Genomic DNA, 14,230 nt, shown 5'->3' with positions numbered 1-14,230 from the left:
TCCCACGCTGGCCCCAGTGCTCTTGTCTGCTGCCCTCTGCTGCTCTGGACGCCCCGTGTGCCTGTCCCCTGGAGTGAGGCCTGTAGACTGGGGGCATGACTGCAAAGCCCTTGGTTTCCCTTTCAGGAGGTTTCTTGGTTATAGGTCTCTTTCTCCACAGACCTTGAAACAGCTGGGGTCGCCTATAGGGTAGGCATGGGAGGGAGTCACCTGTGTAACTGAGGCCTCAGTGGAGCCCCAGATCACCTAGAAAAGGTTAGAGACCATCCAAATTCCCAGAATTCTAGGAGATTTTTGTCAGCCTCCCAAGCATATCATGCCATAAGGAGTAGATCTTAATAGACTTGTAGGCAAAACCCCTTCTAACACTGCAGCCTTTCATGGCACCCTCCCATGATGATAGTCACCTGCACCCCATGACAAAAGTTGGCAGAGTGTTTCCCGTCCATGATATGTTGCTTGGTGGTCACCACCTGGAGTAAGTGAGAATCCGGTCCTCTGCATTGCACTGGCCATATGGCCATCTTCCCCATGGTTTAATCCAGCACTAGGAATGGCATCCACAGCTCAATAAAGCCATGTGCACTGAGACTGACCTTGCTGTCACTTGATCTGTGTCCTAGGAACCCATGGTTAATCAACAGTGTGTGCCTCTGCTGGCCTGTGTGACCACAAATGGCCTCAGAACCTCTTTGGGCTCTGTCTCCTCACCTACAGATGCTGAACTGAATCAACTCTCAGGTCCTAGTGGCAGGGACTTTGGTTGCTTTTGTCTATTCTTTCCTTCTCTGCTAGTACTCAGATAAAGAAAATATATTTCCCAGCCTCCCTTGCAGCTAGAGGGTGGTCATGTAACACAGTTTGGGCCAGTGAGTGGAATTCACAGGGGAGTCGTCCAGGAGAGCTCTTTAAATAAGAACAGACTGTCTGACTAGCCCCTTCAGCCGCTGGCCTCAACCTTCCTCTCTTCTTGCCCAGACTTGAGTGTGAATGCCTGGGGACATGGGCGCCATCTTGAAAATCGAGCCATGGCACCAGCCCCAGTCCACCCCCTCTGGACTCTTCATTATGTGAGAAAAATGTTACCTCTAATTTGTTAAAGGCAATTTCTCCTCAGGTGTCTTTTATTTGCAGCCAAACATAGGCCCTGATTGGTATACTTCCACCTTTGGGGTGCCTGGGAGCCCTGGGATCACCCAGTGTGCTCACTTAGGGGAACCCCACCTCAGTGCTCACAGAGCCCGGCCCTGACAGACACTTGAAAGAAGGAGCGATGGTGGCTGTTTTTCATTTCTGCATATTCCACCTGCTTCTGTCCACATGGAGAGTGAAATTCTTTCCTGGAGCCAAGAGAAACTTAATCATAAAGGTTTCTATGAACATTCCATGTGTGTGGCCAGTGTGGCCCCAACAAACGCCAAGGGCATTGTATTAAATTGCAGTTCTGTGAAGGAGTTTGGGAAGGAGAGGGCAGAGCACTGGGGCCCAGGTACTAAGCCTTCTGTCCACTTCCTTCTTTCTCAAAAGCTTGGAGATTCCTGATAAGTGAAGGGTTCCTGTGTCTCTAGACTGCTCCTTCTCAAACCTGGTTGAGGTTTGTTAGGGGCCATGAAACTGGTGGAGGTGGAGGCTGCTGGTGCCTTGCTCAGAGACCTCTCTGGGCCAGTGCAACCCATCCCCAAGCTGCTGAATATTGGCTGCGGACACAGCTCACAGCTGCCCCCTTCTCTAGAAGAAATGCCTGTAAGGTTACACTCTGTTTTCTAACATGGACTGCCGCCAGCGACTGATTGAGGCAGGGATACAGAGGCCTAGCCTGCTTGCTTCAGGGGGCACAATTCTGTGTGCCAGTCTTCCTCTGGAGCTCCACGCCTGGTCCCAGCCGAGACCGCAGCCTAGGTCAGCCCCTTCCCCTTCTCAGTCCTGCCGCCCTCAGTAGAGGTTCCCCTGAGGGTAGTTCCTCCAATAAATCATGGCCTAAGAATCCCTGTCTTGGGCTTGGCTTCTGGAGAACCTGACCTAAGACACAGGGGTTAGGTACAGACCATGCCAAACCCAGGCCTGGGGCTGTCTTGAGCCACCAGCTCTGAGACTGTACTTAGCAGCTCATACCAAACCCACAGACACTGTGTGTGGCAGCTGTCAACCAGCCTCCCAGCTTCAGGCAGCACTCTTCTGATTGGAACCAATCACAAATTAAACTGGCCTGCGCATGCGAACTGAGCAATTCAAGCTTCAGGCACAGCTGTCTCCAGGGGTTCAAATGATGTCGCCCCTGCTGGTCTGTGCACAGCTTCCCTCTGCGGCTAGGCAGGCTCTCACCACAGGACAGGTAAGAATGCCCCCAGCAGCCCTTGATGTGTGATCTCTCCTTCTAGCGTTCTTAGCAGAGAAAAGCACTTCTCTTTCCCAGCATTCATGGACTACTCTAGGCAGGACCCTCATGGGCCCAGCATGGGTTTTTTCATGTGGCCTGGGGAGTGACATCAACCCACCAAGATCACATGGAATGGGAAGGTAGTTTTCCAATGGAAAAAGGGAGGGGTGTTGGGCAGAGTGAAGCTCAGAGTCCAGCCTGTTCTCACTTCATGAAGAAGGAATGTTCTCAACCACCTACACCTGCATAGGAGGGGACACCTGTAAATGGACTGGGGAGAGATGGTGTGTGTGTTGGGGCGGGGGGCGGGGTTGGGGACAGAACGGGGAAGTGAAAGCATGGCCTTGCCCTGCTCACCATGATTGGCGCGGTGGGACCAAACAATTAAATATCTGCTAAATAATTTGCCTTAGTGAGAGTGTTTTAAACTCTTGTTGCTCCTTTTTTTTTTTTTTTTACTCAGGTAATGAGAGTAAAATATAGGCATATGCCTTTCAAAAGATAGGGCAGATAAAAGTGAGCAGAACCTAGTAGAAAATGGCACAGTTGTTCCGATGGCAACTGGCTGTCTTCCTTCAGTACTTCTTTCCAAGTAGGCAGACTCAGGAGTTTAACCCAATGCGACCCATTTAACATTAGACGGTGTGCAATAGAAAAGAGGCTTCCTTCGTGCAGGGGAAAAATGAAAGTCACAGGGTCTCCGTTGCCTGGCTCTCTGTTTCTCCCCAGAGTGAACATTTCATGTGGGAGGCCTCAGGCCACACAGGGCACAGACTCAGCTAGCTCTGCAGAGAGAAGCCAGGAGGAGGGACAAGGCACCGAGGCCTGCAGAGGCCACCGTCTTGCCACTCCTGGGCCAGTCGACTTTCGGAGGGTTTTGTTGCTGTAGTGGGCTCAGTGGTGGCCTCAAAAGATATGTCCACATCATAAGCTGTGAAGGTTACCTTGTATGTAGGCAAGAGTGAATATTACCTTATATAGCAAAATACCGGGGTGCCAAAAAATGTATACAAGTGGACACTTTGGTCAACATTGCTCAAACAGTAGTTCACCGTCGTCAGAAGTGCCTGGACGCTGATAGTCATCACTTTGAGCACTTCTTGTGATTGTGGAAGTCAAATGTGACTTGTAGTCATCTTTTTATTATCAATATATATTGACTATTACAATTTCTAATAGTTTTTTTCCTTTCTTAAAATGCGTATACATTTTTTTTGGGCACCCTTTGCATGTAATTAAGGAGCTTGACAAGAGGCACTTATTCTGGATTATCCCAGTGCGCCCTAAATGCAGTCACGTGCATCCTTGTATGTATATGAGAGGCGAAGGGAGATGAGACCCAGGGAGAGATGGGTGTACTGTGATGCAGCCACAATCCAAGGAATGCCGGCAGCCACCAGAAGCTATTGGGTTGTCGGAAAAGTCATGACGTATTTTTTCTGTTTTTCGTTGCAAAAATGTGTCATGACTTTTCCGACAACCCAATAGAAGAGGTCGGGAGTGGACTCTCCCCCAGAACCACTGGAGGGAGTGCAGCCCTGCAACACCATGATTCTGGACTTCTGGCCTCCGGAACTGTGAGAATAAATTTCCATTCTTTATAGCCACCAAGGGTGGGCAATTTGTTACAGCAGCCCCAGGAAACTAATGGATTTGTCTAAGCTTGTCAGAGTTTGGTTTCTTTCACTTCTACTTAAAAAGGTCCTGTCCTGGCTCCTACATGGTGTTAAGTCCGGCCCAACACCACAAGGCTGAGCCCAGTTGTGGCCCCCACAATCAGGAAGGGGTGCTGCCTTGCTCGTCCACGCCTGAGTGTCGGCCTCCATGTACTGCCAGGTAGCCTGCTTGCTGTCACTCTCTCACGTGCACTCTGGGAGACTGTGGTCCTGGCCCTGACCTCATCCCTGAGACTGGATCTCTGTTAGCTGTTGACAACAGTGAGCTTCTAGCTGGCAGGTGGCTGGGGGTGGGGGTTAAGTCAGAAAGGCAGGTGTTGGAAGCATCTGTAGATTTATGGGTGGAAACTTCACGGCTCGTGATGCCCACTCTAGCTTGAAGCCTGCTGTCTAGGGAACAAGATTGATGTGGAAATGGCTCACTGCCCACCGTCCTCCCCTCCCCATCCCCAACTGAGTCAGGCGCGGCCAAACTCACTGAATTGGCTCATTTTTACAGGAAGTGTGGGCATTGGTGGTGAAATTCCCAGAGAAGCAGGAGGACGGGGGCTATGTAGGGCTTCAGGAGACATCCTCCAGCTGGACAACAGCTTGCCAGTGAGTCTGGCAAGCATGTGACAGGAGGCAGAGACCGGCCCCGCCTCACTGGGCTGCAGGACTGGGAAGGCCTGGGTTGAAGGATGTATCAGGAAGCTGCACCCCACACCCAAAGGCGCCTCCCGCCCAAGGCAGGAGAGGCAGAGAGGAAAATTAAGGTGAGCACACACGCAGAACAAAGTAAACAACCTCACAAACCGCCTTCAAGGGACCGGGACTGAGCAAATAAGGGGGAAAGGTCTACACGTGTGTGAATGGGCCTGGTCGCCAGGTCCAATCCCCAGCTCCCTGTGCAGCACTCTTCATACAATCAACGGGATCATCTGGCCTAGTCCCTTGAGTTGGGGACACAGGAGGGAAGAGAATTCTTGCCAGGCATGTTATACAGCTAGGGCTGCAGGGTGTATCTGTTCAGATGCGACCCACACAGGTGTATGGGGCTGGAGACGCAGTTACCAGGAGTGACATTGACGTCGGTGACGGAATTTTCCAAAATGATGACCAGTTCTTGGTAAAGTTATGAAGAAAACAAAATTCGGTCTCCCCTTGATTTACACAATAGTCGCATTTTTGGAAAACTGTATATTAAAGCATCTCTCAAATACTTTGTGATTATCATCAGGTTGGGTTTTACACCAAAATAATTGGGAACCGATTTTCTCATATACAGAAATACCCAGTAAGACATTGAAAATCGAATGGGCTATGGGTCAATTCCTTGTTGGGCGGGACAGCCTTCATGTCACAAGATGACCACCTTCAGGCCCAGTCACTGAAGCACAGCAGCACCGCTCCCCTTTAATGCAATAATCAAAATTACCTCCGCCAGGCTGGCCGAGTGGCGTGTTGGTTAGGAGTTGGCTTGGGAGCGCCAGCTCTGAGCAGCAGGACCCCAGTTCAGATCTCACATGAGGGCCAGTGACGCTGCGCCCTCTACAGCTAAGATGGTGAACAACAGCTCGACCTGGAGATGGGCTGCAGTGAGTCGCTGGTGATGGTGTAGGCTGCAGCGGGGCTGCAGTGGAATGACCTAAGCTACCATGAGTGGCCGACAGCCAGCGTGAGCAGCCGACAGCTGGCAGCCGGCGTGAGCTGCCATGGTCCAGAGGCCGGCGACCGATCTGACTCACCCAGGAAGAGCACAATGATCACAATACCAACATGGGCCAGTGAAGCAACGTCCTCTGCAACTAGACCGAAGAACAAAAAGACAGCAACTTGTCTGTTCCCCTTCCCTGATTCCCCAACGCTTTTTCCCTCCCCCAATTCCCCAATAAAATCTTTTAAAAAAAAATGCCTCCACCTATTTCTAAACTGTCCCCTAGGCGGCAGTCCAGTGCCAGTTGGGAACTAGTGCCCTCCAGCGCCTGCCTGCCCCCAAGTCCTACCCCTGCTGTCGCCCACTTTGCTTTTGCCCACCGGGCACGCTGCCACCTCTGGGCCTCTGCACCAGCTTCCCCCTTCATTCAGCTCTCTGCTCAGCTGTCACCGTATCAGAATGGCTCTCCCCCGCCCCACTATGTAAAGTAGCACTCCCCCCAGCACTTTGTACCCCCAACCCTATTTTGACCTTTCTTCACGGAACTTATCAGCTGACATTGTACTCATTATCTGTCTCCCCTACTGCATTGTAAACTCCACGAGGACAGAGATTTTTTTTGTCTGTTTGTTCACTGTGACATCCCTGGTCCCCACACAATGCCTGGCTGGGCAGCACAACCTCATGACCTGTCTGTACAGCAAGGATGAGCACAGCAGGCACACAGCAATCACTGGCCAACAGCAGTTTTGAAATCCTGCTGGGCTGGGCTAAGTTCCCAACTAGGCCCAAATCTGCTCTCTGGGCCACATCTGAGGTTGCACTGGGCTGTGCCCTCAGACACAGCTTTCTGCCTGTGGGTGGTTCTAACTCAGCTTTCTCAATAGTCACAAGGTTGTTTGTTCTCATTTTTGGTCAGGCTAATAATGGTTTCTCTGGCAACATAATTTTCTCAAAAACCTACGTTGTTTTTTTTTCTTTTATTTTTCAGGCAGGTCCAGGGTCAGTGACGACATTCCTTTTTTCCCCCTGGACACAGTTCTCAAACTGGCTCTATTTTTTTGCTACCTTATCCATCTGCCTCTCCTTCAAGACGATGGCCTTGAAGTTAGGAGGCTCCAGAAGGAGACAGTATCCTCCACCTGATCCTCACCATCAAGCAGTCACTCAGTGTCACTGGGTCTTTGTTGTTCACAGGCGCCTCTTAACTGGAGACTTGAAACAAGATGAGTTGTTTTTTCCAACATCGTGAGAACCCAGATATCAGGATTCTCCACCCCCTTTCCCTTCTGCTTATAAACTGGCGGATTCTTTCTGGGGCTCACCTCTTTTTTGCGATGTCTTGCCAAAAGCAGCCTGTAACAATCAACACATATCATATTCTGGTTTTTTTCCAGCTTTCCCCCCTTGAGCTAAAAACTCAGTAGACACGTAGTTTGCTTTCTAAGTTATCAAACATAACAGCCTTACCAGATGTTCTGCCGCTGCCTGATGGTCCCCAGCTGCTCTGCATGTTACATCTCTCTGCCTGCCCCCTGGCCACTAAGCCAATGCCACGTTTCAGGTTTTGGTTATAGTTACCTTCCACTTCAAGGTACTGATTTGTGTATTAGTGAGAGGAAGAAAAGCTACCTGTTGTAATAAAGCCCCAAATCTCAGTGCCTCAGTCAAGTTTGCTTTTCAGTGATGCAAAGACCAGTACACAGCCCTTGCTGACCAGGTGGCCTGCCTCTAAGTGGTGACTCAGGGACCCATTTTCCTCTGATAGCTTCAATACCTGACTTCCAGGGAGTCCCCACGTGGGAGCATGGTATGTGCCAAGTTTTGAACTTGTGCACATCACTTCTTTCTTTTTTTTTTAAAGAAATTTTATTGGGGAACAGTGTTTTTCCAGGACCCATCAGCTCCAAGTCAAGTAGTTGTTTCAATCTAGTTGTGGAGAGCGCAGCTCCTTGGCCCATGTGGGAATCAAACTGGCAACCTTGGTGTCATAAGCCTGTGCTCCAACCACCTGAGCTAACTGGCCACCCTATACATCACTTCTTCCAACATTTCTTTGGCCACAGCTGTTTATGGTGCCAATCTAACTGCAGAGGGGCTGGGAGATGCTGCTGACCTGGGGGTCCAAAGGCAAAATGTAATAGGTTTGGTGACTACGCAGCAGTCTCCGCCACAGGTTCTTATGCTGTCAGGAACACTTGGCTGCTCCCACAGCCCTCTCCAGAAGTTTCGCGGTCCTCCCCAACCTGGCAGCAGCCACCAGTACAACAGTTTCCCTCTGGGGCCCAGGGCCACACTTGGTGGGCAGGCCTCCTTCAGGCCCCGCTCCAGCCCCCTTGGGCCTGGCCCACCCTCCCTTCCTCCAGCATTCTCAATTCCCATCACGCCTATCTCGTCCTTCCGGGCATTTTGCACTCCACACCAGGGTGAAATATACTACTGTTCTGACCCCATTCTGAGGGCAGGAGCAGCATAAGGTGGGGTTAGACATGCAGAAAAGGCTTTGTGAATGGACATATAACTTCAACCAAAACTCAAGAGCAAGGACAATGCTGGGGCCATGAGGACGAAACCTCTCAACATACCTGAGATTTAGCAGTTTGGAAAACCTAGAGAGACATTCAGGAGCCCATGAGGAGATGCTGGAAGAGCAAGGGCAGCACACAAGGCGTGGCATTGGCACGGACTGCACTGTGCCCAGCCCTTCCCCCGGCCCTGGCAGAGCTGCTCCGCACACCAGTCTCTTGCCCCAGCACTGTCTTTTTGAGGGCGCACAGGTGTAGTGGAAATGTCAGGAAGTCCTCTCACAAGTTGTGTGGGGCTCCCCACCCTCCAGTGTCTGAGTGCCCGCCATGCTGGTTTTACACCTTCACCTTCACGACTGCCAAGTGCTTCCTCTGAGGCAGTCTGAAATCTGGGAAACATTTTAAACATTTCCCCCCGGCTTAAGGTTCTAATGACCAAATTGTAAAAACAGGTAAAACAAAACAAAATCAAAATTAAACACTCAGACAAAAAACACATTTTTACCAGATCTACTTTTATTTCAGAAGGAAGTTTGTGGTATAGTATTTACTTTTGTTTATATACAAGTTCTTCACATTTGTGTTTAAAATGCACAGACCTCCCTTATTTCTCTTGTTCCTGCTTAAATTAGCTGTTATTTTACAATACAAAAAATACCAAAAAATTGCAGTCCTAAATGTATGTATAACACCCACAATCCCCAGCAATGAAATAGTTTACAATACTTACTCCATATTTACATGAGTGCAATAGGTGCTAAATTATACATATTAACAAACTAAGCTTGAATCCAAACAAACAAAAAAATGTAAATAACTATAGAACATTTCCAGAGCCAGAATTAGTTCAACAAAACAGGCTTCACTAGTGTTTAGTGTATTTTGTGCACAAATTCAGTTACTCAAAGTCGATTTCATTATTGCCTTTAAAAGAGAAGGCGCCAGCTTTCCTCTCCACTCCAAATCGCTTCCCTGCAGGCAAGGGTGTTTATTAGTTTGAACAACTCAGGGGAAATGTCTCTTGGTGGGCCTGGCTATCTACAAACCATCAGGTCATTTTCATGGTTTGAGTGGAGTTTGGTAAATTAGGTAAACATTTCAGACTGAGAGCAGGTGTATGGCCCGAGGACAGACCCTCTGCCTTCCTGGGCCTGTCCTCAGGATGGCCAACTCTCAGAGAAACCACCGCAAGGAAAGATCTCCTGGGATGATGGGTTTGGGAGCTGGATTCTGTTGTAATTTTGAAGAGCTTCTTTTTCATCTCGGTCACCACCCTAGTGTTAGCTTGGGTTGTTAGTAAGTGCTTAGTGAGTACCGAATGAATGGATGAATGAATGAAAAACTGAAGGACCAAAGGTGTTCACGACAAGGACATCACCACCCAAGGAAGTGACTCACACCCACCCCTTCCCCAAATACATTCCATTAAGATGATGGAGCAAGACTTGCACCAAACGGTAAAATGTTTTTCTCTTCGTGCTGTGGTCTTTCCGTTTGCCCCAGGTGTCCCGGAGCCTCTCTCATCTTGCACCTCAGGCCTCCTCCACAGATATTCCCATGTTTTCCTTTTGTTGCCAGTCTTCTGTCCAGGGCTGCGTTTCCTCCATGTTAGCTCAGGGGAGTATGAGTTGCATTCTCTCTTTTTGGAGGTGATCCTCAGAAGGAAGCATAGACTTCTCCCCAAACTATGTGTAGGGAGGGGGCAGGATATGGACAGGAGGCCAGGCTGTGTGCGGTTCTCCAGGGGGAAACAGGAGCTAACTGATCAACAAACAAGCCACCCCACTCCCACCCCCGTTTCAATAGAGTTAACTATGGTCCTGGGAAATGATCATTAAAAATTTAGACAAAACCCACAACAAAACACAGCCTGGAAAACCCCTTTTTAGAATTTCTACGGCTATAGTCTTTGAACTTAAAGACTATGAGAAACATTTTTCAAAAGGATGCGATTGGTTGTCCCTGGTCACCCACAGGACCAAGAGGCTGATAGGCAGATACATGATGCACTTGCAGAGCCAACAGAAACAGAGAGATTCCCGCTGTCTCCGACTCTCCCGACATGCTAGTTTAAATGGATTCATTGCCAAATTTTCATATGTGTACTGATCAGACGATTCGGGTTTTAAGTTAGCCAGCTGGTACCAGATGCATTTGAACACATTGGCACGATGGGGACGCCCTTCTTGGCTTTGTTATCAAATGTGTCAGGGCCTAACGAGAGGACTTCTCTCAACTTGAATATTCAGTCTATGGCACAAAAACATAGTAGGTGAAACTCAGACACCGTTACATTTAATAAAAATACATTTAGATATTTTTTATGTACACTCCGAATGCCTGAACATTCTGAACACTACTGTATAGTTATGTACAAGTGCAATATCAATGTTTCGGGGCTATTTTAATTTATATACAGGCTCCCGTGACATGCAGACATTTCTCTGAAGTTCCTCTTGGTAACTGGCTCTAAGCTGAGTGGCCTCTTTCTCCTGCCACTCCCTCCTCGGGCCCGAGCCTGAAGGAAGCTGTTTGTGTTGGCTGCAAAGCAGCAGATGGATTCGGCTGTTTCTCCACTGTTGGAGCAGAATTCAACTTCACTTGCTCCTTCCTTCCTCTTTAAAAATAAACAATATCTAGGGCCGGCTGAGTGGCTCAGTTGGTTAAGAGCTCGCTCAAGAGTTTGAGCTCTGAGCAACAGCAGTTCGATTGCCAGCCCGAGCTGAGCAGCCACTGAGCTGCCAACAGGTGGCAGGATGGCTCAGCTTAAAAAAAATAAAAATAAAAATAAAATCTTTCAGTAAAAAAAAAAAAGAAAAAGAACCAGGTGGCTATGGGACACGGAGCATGTTATTTCAAGGCATGGGACTACCACGGGAAGAGGCTTTCCTGGCCAAAGGAACACTGGTCCTTTGAACAAACAAGGATTTCCCTTGCGGGAGGGCCTTCTCCAGTGGCCTCCTCTTTGCCAAGATGCCTCCTGGTAATTGGAGGTGAAGGGCCAGTCCGCGGCAAGCTCTCTGCGGGTGCTGTGATCTCGAGTAGGGATATGGGAGCTCATGAGGAAGGTCTTTTTTTCAGAACCGTCTGCTCTTTCACAGTGATGTGAAAACAGCTTTTTGAGAGTTGAGTCTCAAAGTAGAGGTGTTTTGTGCACCAGGCTGTGTTTTATGGTTCAACTTCCTTGAAAACATCTTCCCAGGCAATTCTTCATGGGAGTGGGGTTGGTGTTGGGGAAGAGATGATAGATACTCCCTCTCTAGGCACTAAATTTACAGGTGAAACGCTGCAGGTTTTGCTCTTTTGAGAATTAATTTCTCCAAATTCACAAAGTTGAGCATTGTTGTCTAGAGGTCCATCCCGATAGGGTACTGCTCGAGAACCCCAGCTTTTGAAGCAGACGGGAGGTCTTGGGAGGCTGCTGCATAAGCCAGAACACAGAGCACCGCAGATGGGACAACACGACGCCCAGGCAGTGCCCTGGGGAGAAAAGTAGGGACTGCCCCACCCCACTTAAATTTGGTCACTTTCCACTTGGCAGAGTGTTCCTCCTTGCCCATTTTTTCCATGTGCTTTCATCTTTACAGTGTTCACTGTCTGCCCACAGCCACCACCTGGGTCTGGGGAGGAGGCCTGAAGAGCCAGGTCCTTTTCCAGCCTTCGGGCAGGTGCTGCCGACAACGGGAGACTGTCCCTCTCCCGGTGTGTGATTCCACCTGCAGCCTGAGGCTGAACCACACTCAGAACAGGCTACAGAAACAGAAACTTGCTCTTTGATCCAGGGGTCCCAAGGTCTGTCATGGTCTTTTCTGCTCAAGGGAGACATGTCACGTGAGTGAGTCCCTTCCTCTGTGGGGCCCTGGCAGTAGGAGGCCAGGAGGGCTGAAGCGAGCATCAGGCCTAGAGTGAGGTGGGGGCAGGGGCAGAGAAGCACATGGGGCCATGCCTGTTTAGTGTCCTTTTTGACAACCATACAAGCAGGAGCTTTTACAGCTAGGTCATTTCTGCTTTCTTCTCAGTCCTTGCTGCTGGGTTAAAAAGGTTGCTTGGGGGGGGAAATTCTTTCCTGGCTGCAAATTACATTTTAGAAAAGAAGCAGAGTGCCAATGTAGCTATTTAAATTTTATAAGAATGTAGGAATGCAATTATGTAAAAACTTAGGCTTACTAACTTTCCAATTGCTAGATCTATTTAAAGTCTAGGCACTTAGTGTGTGAGTGTGTGAGTGTGTGTGTGTGTGTGTGTGTGTGTGTGTGTGTGTGTGTGTGTATGTGTGAAAGACAGAAAGAGAGAGAGAGAGAGAGAGAGAGAGAGAGAGAGAGAGAGAGAGAGAGAGAGGAATTTCAAATGGATTAAGACTAAATTAATCAAGTTGTTATAAAAAACTACCCATTACACCAGTTTACATTTTAAGTAACACTGCTGACCTTGACATTTAAAATAGCCCCCTTCTATCTTAGTTTGATATGATTCAAAAGAGATGGACCATTATTAGTTCTCAACTAGAAAAAAGCTACTCCCTGGGAGAGAGGTATCTGCCTAAACCGTGCAAGAATAAACAGCACATCTTTTAAAAAAGATAGCAGGCTTCAGATGAAGACAAGTTCATTCATCTAATTTTTAAAAGACCATGTTCCAGAACGGCTGATGACAAATGTCTACTTGTAAACACTACATCTTTGTTTTTTTTGCACAGCTGAGACAGTCCCAAGACCAGTTTCCCACAAGTGACCTGAGTGACATCCCTAGCTCTCTCACTGGCTCCACACCGGCCTCCTCCAGCAACAGCTGGATCACTTCTGTACCTGTAGTTAAATCAATTATTTCCTATGCAAAAGTAAAAGGTTAGATGCTGGAGCACAGATGGGAGAAACCGTCAAAGAAAGCTTGTGAACATGCAGATGAGTCGGATGTTTCCAGTTGGATGTTTCCAGTCGGAGGGTTTCCAGTCTTCTGCCCCGATCCGCTCTGCCAGCTCTCCCTGCCTGCTCCCTCCCTGCGGACGGCTGTCACACCACACCTCCCTTGCTCAGGGAGAGTCCCTGGCCCCAGCATCAAATGCAGGTCCCAGGCTGTGCAGGGGGCTGCTGCTTCCGGTTTCTCACGGCTCCTGACTTCTCTTTGTACACTATGGGCATCTGCTGAGAAATGTCCACCAGGGCGCTGGCTACTGCGAGACCTTGGGAGAACCCACAGAGGGAAGACAAGTTAAGGAGCAGCTTGCTTTTGTTTTAAAAAACAATTTTAAAAATTTCTGTTTACATTCCCATGGTGCAAGAAATAAAGCAATAAAGTATATAGGGAAAAGGCTTACTTCTTTACTTCCACTCTGTCCCTCCCTCCACCTTTCCTCTCTCCATCTGAAAAACTGCTTCGTTAGTTTGTATGTATTCTTTCAGGGTTTAGTTACGCAAATACACATACATATTCTGCGCACCCCCACTACCCCCACACCCACCAATTACACAAAAGGGATAGCTTGCTTTTCAGCAGATCAACCAAACAAAGTGCTCTGCCTGGTGGTGGGAGCATTTAAATACGCTTGCAAACATACTCTAAGCACTAAATTTCTCTTGTTTGCCTCCAAAAGGGTACCAAGAAAAGGCAGCTCTATATACAATGAAATTCTGATTCATTCCATATCACTCACCCAGAACTAGTGATTTTCATATCTATACCATGAGACAGGTTAGGACCCACTCGGGCCGGCTTTGGAATAAGGAAGGTTCTTTAATCTCCCTGTGCCTCAGTTTCCTCATTTGTAAAGTGGGGGATAACAGCACAGGGCTTATGCGAGGAGTCACTGAGTGAATTGCAGTACATCAGAATGCTGCTTGGGGGCCGGCCGAGTGGCGCAATGGTTAAGAACTCGCTTGGGATGCCAGAGGGCCCCGGTTCGGATCCCACATATGAGGGCCAGTGACACTGCCCTCTGCAGCTAGGATGCTGAGCAACAGCTCAACCTGGAGCTGGGCTGCCGTGGGTCGCCGGCGACGGCGTGGGCTGCAGCCCCTGT

The 14,230-nt window shown here is 48.8% G+C and overlaps 1 protein-coding gene across 1 annotated transcript in view; it reads right to left on the bottom strand.

Moving 5' to 3' along the window:
• Positions 1–12,896: 12,896 nt before the first annotated feature.
• The window catches only part of ATRN (attractin), a 157,644-nt gene continuing 156,310 nt past the window's right edge, over positions 12,897–14,230 (bottom strand). Inside the window, exon 21 of the mRNA XM_019644591.1 lies at positions 12,897–13,393. Within this exon, the coding sequence (XP_019500136.1) occupies positions 13,269–13,393 (125 nt within the window). The 3' untranslated portion in view covers positions 12,897–13,268. The remainder of the gene's footprint in view (positions 13,394–14,230) is intronic.

Source organism: Hipposideros armiger, unplaced genomic scaffold (assembly GCF_001890085.2).
Source record: "Hipposideros armiger isolate ML-2016 unplaced genomic scaffold, ASM189008v1 scaffold_89, whole genome shotgun sequence".
Lineage (NCBI taxonomy): Eukaryota > Metazoa > Chordata > Mammalia > Chiroptera > Hipposideridae > Hipposideros > Hipposideros armiger.
The sequence above is the reverse complement of the archived record's forward strand: the minus strand, read 5'-3'. Positions and strand labels throughout refer to the sequence as shown.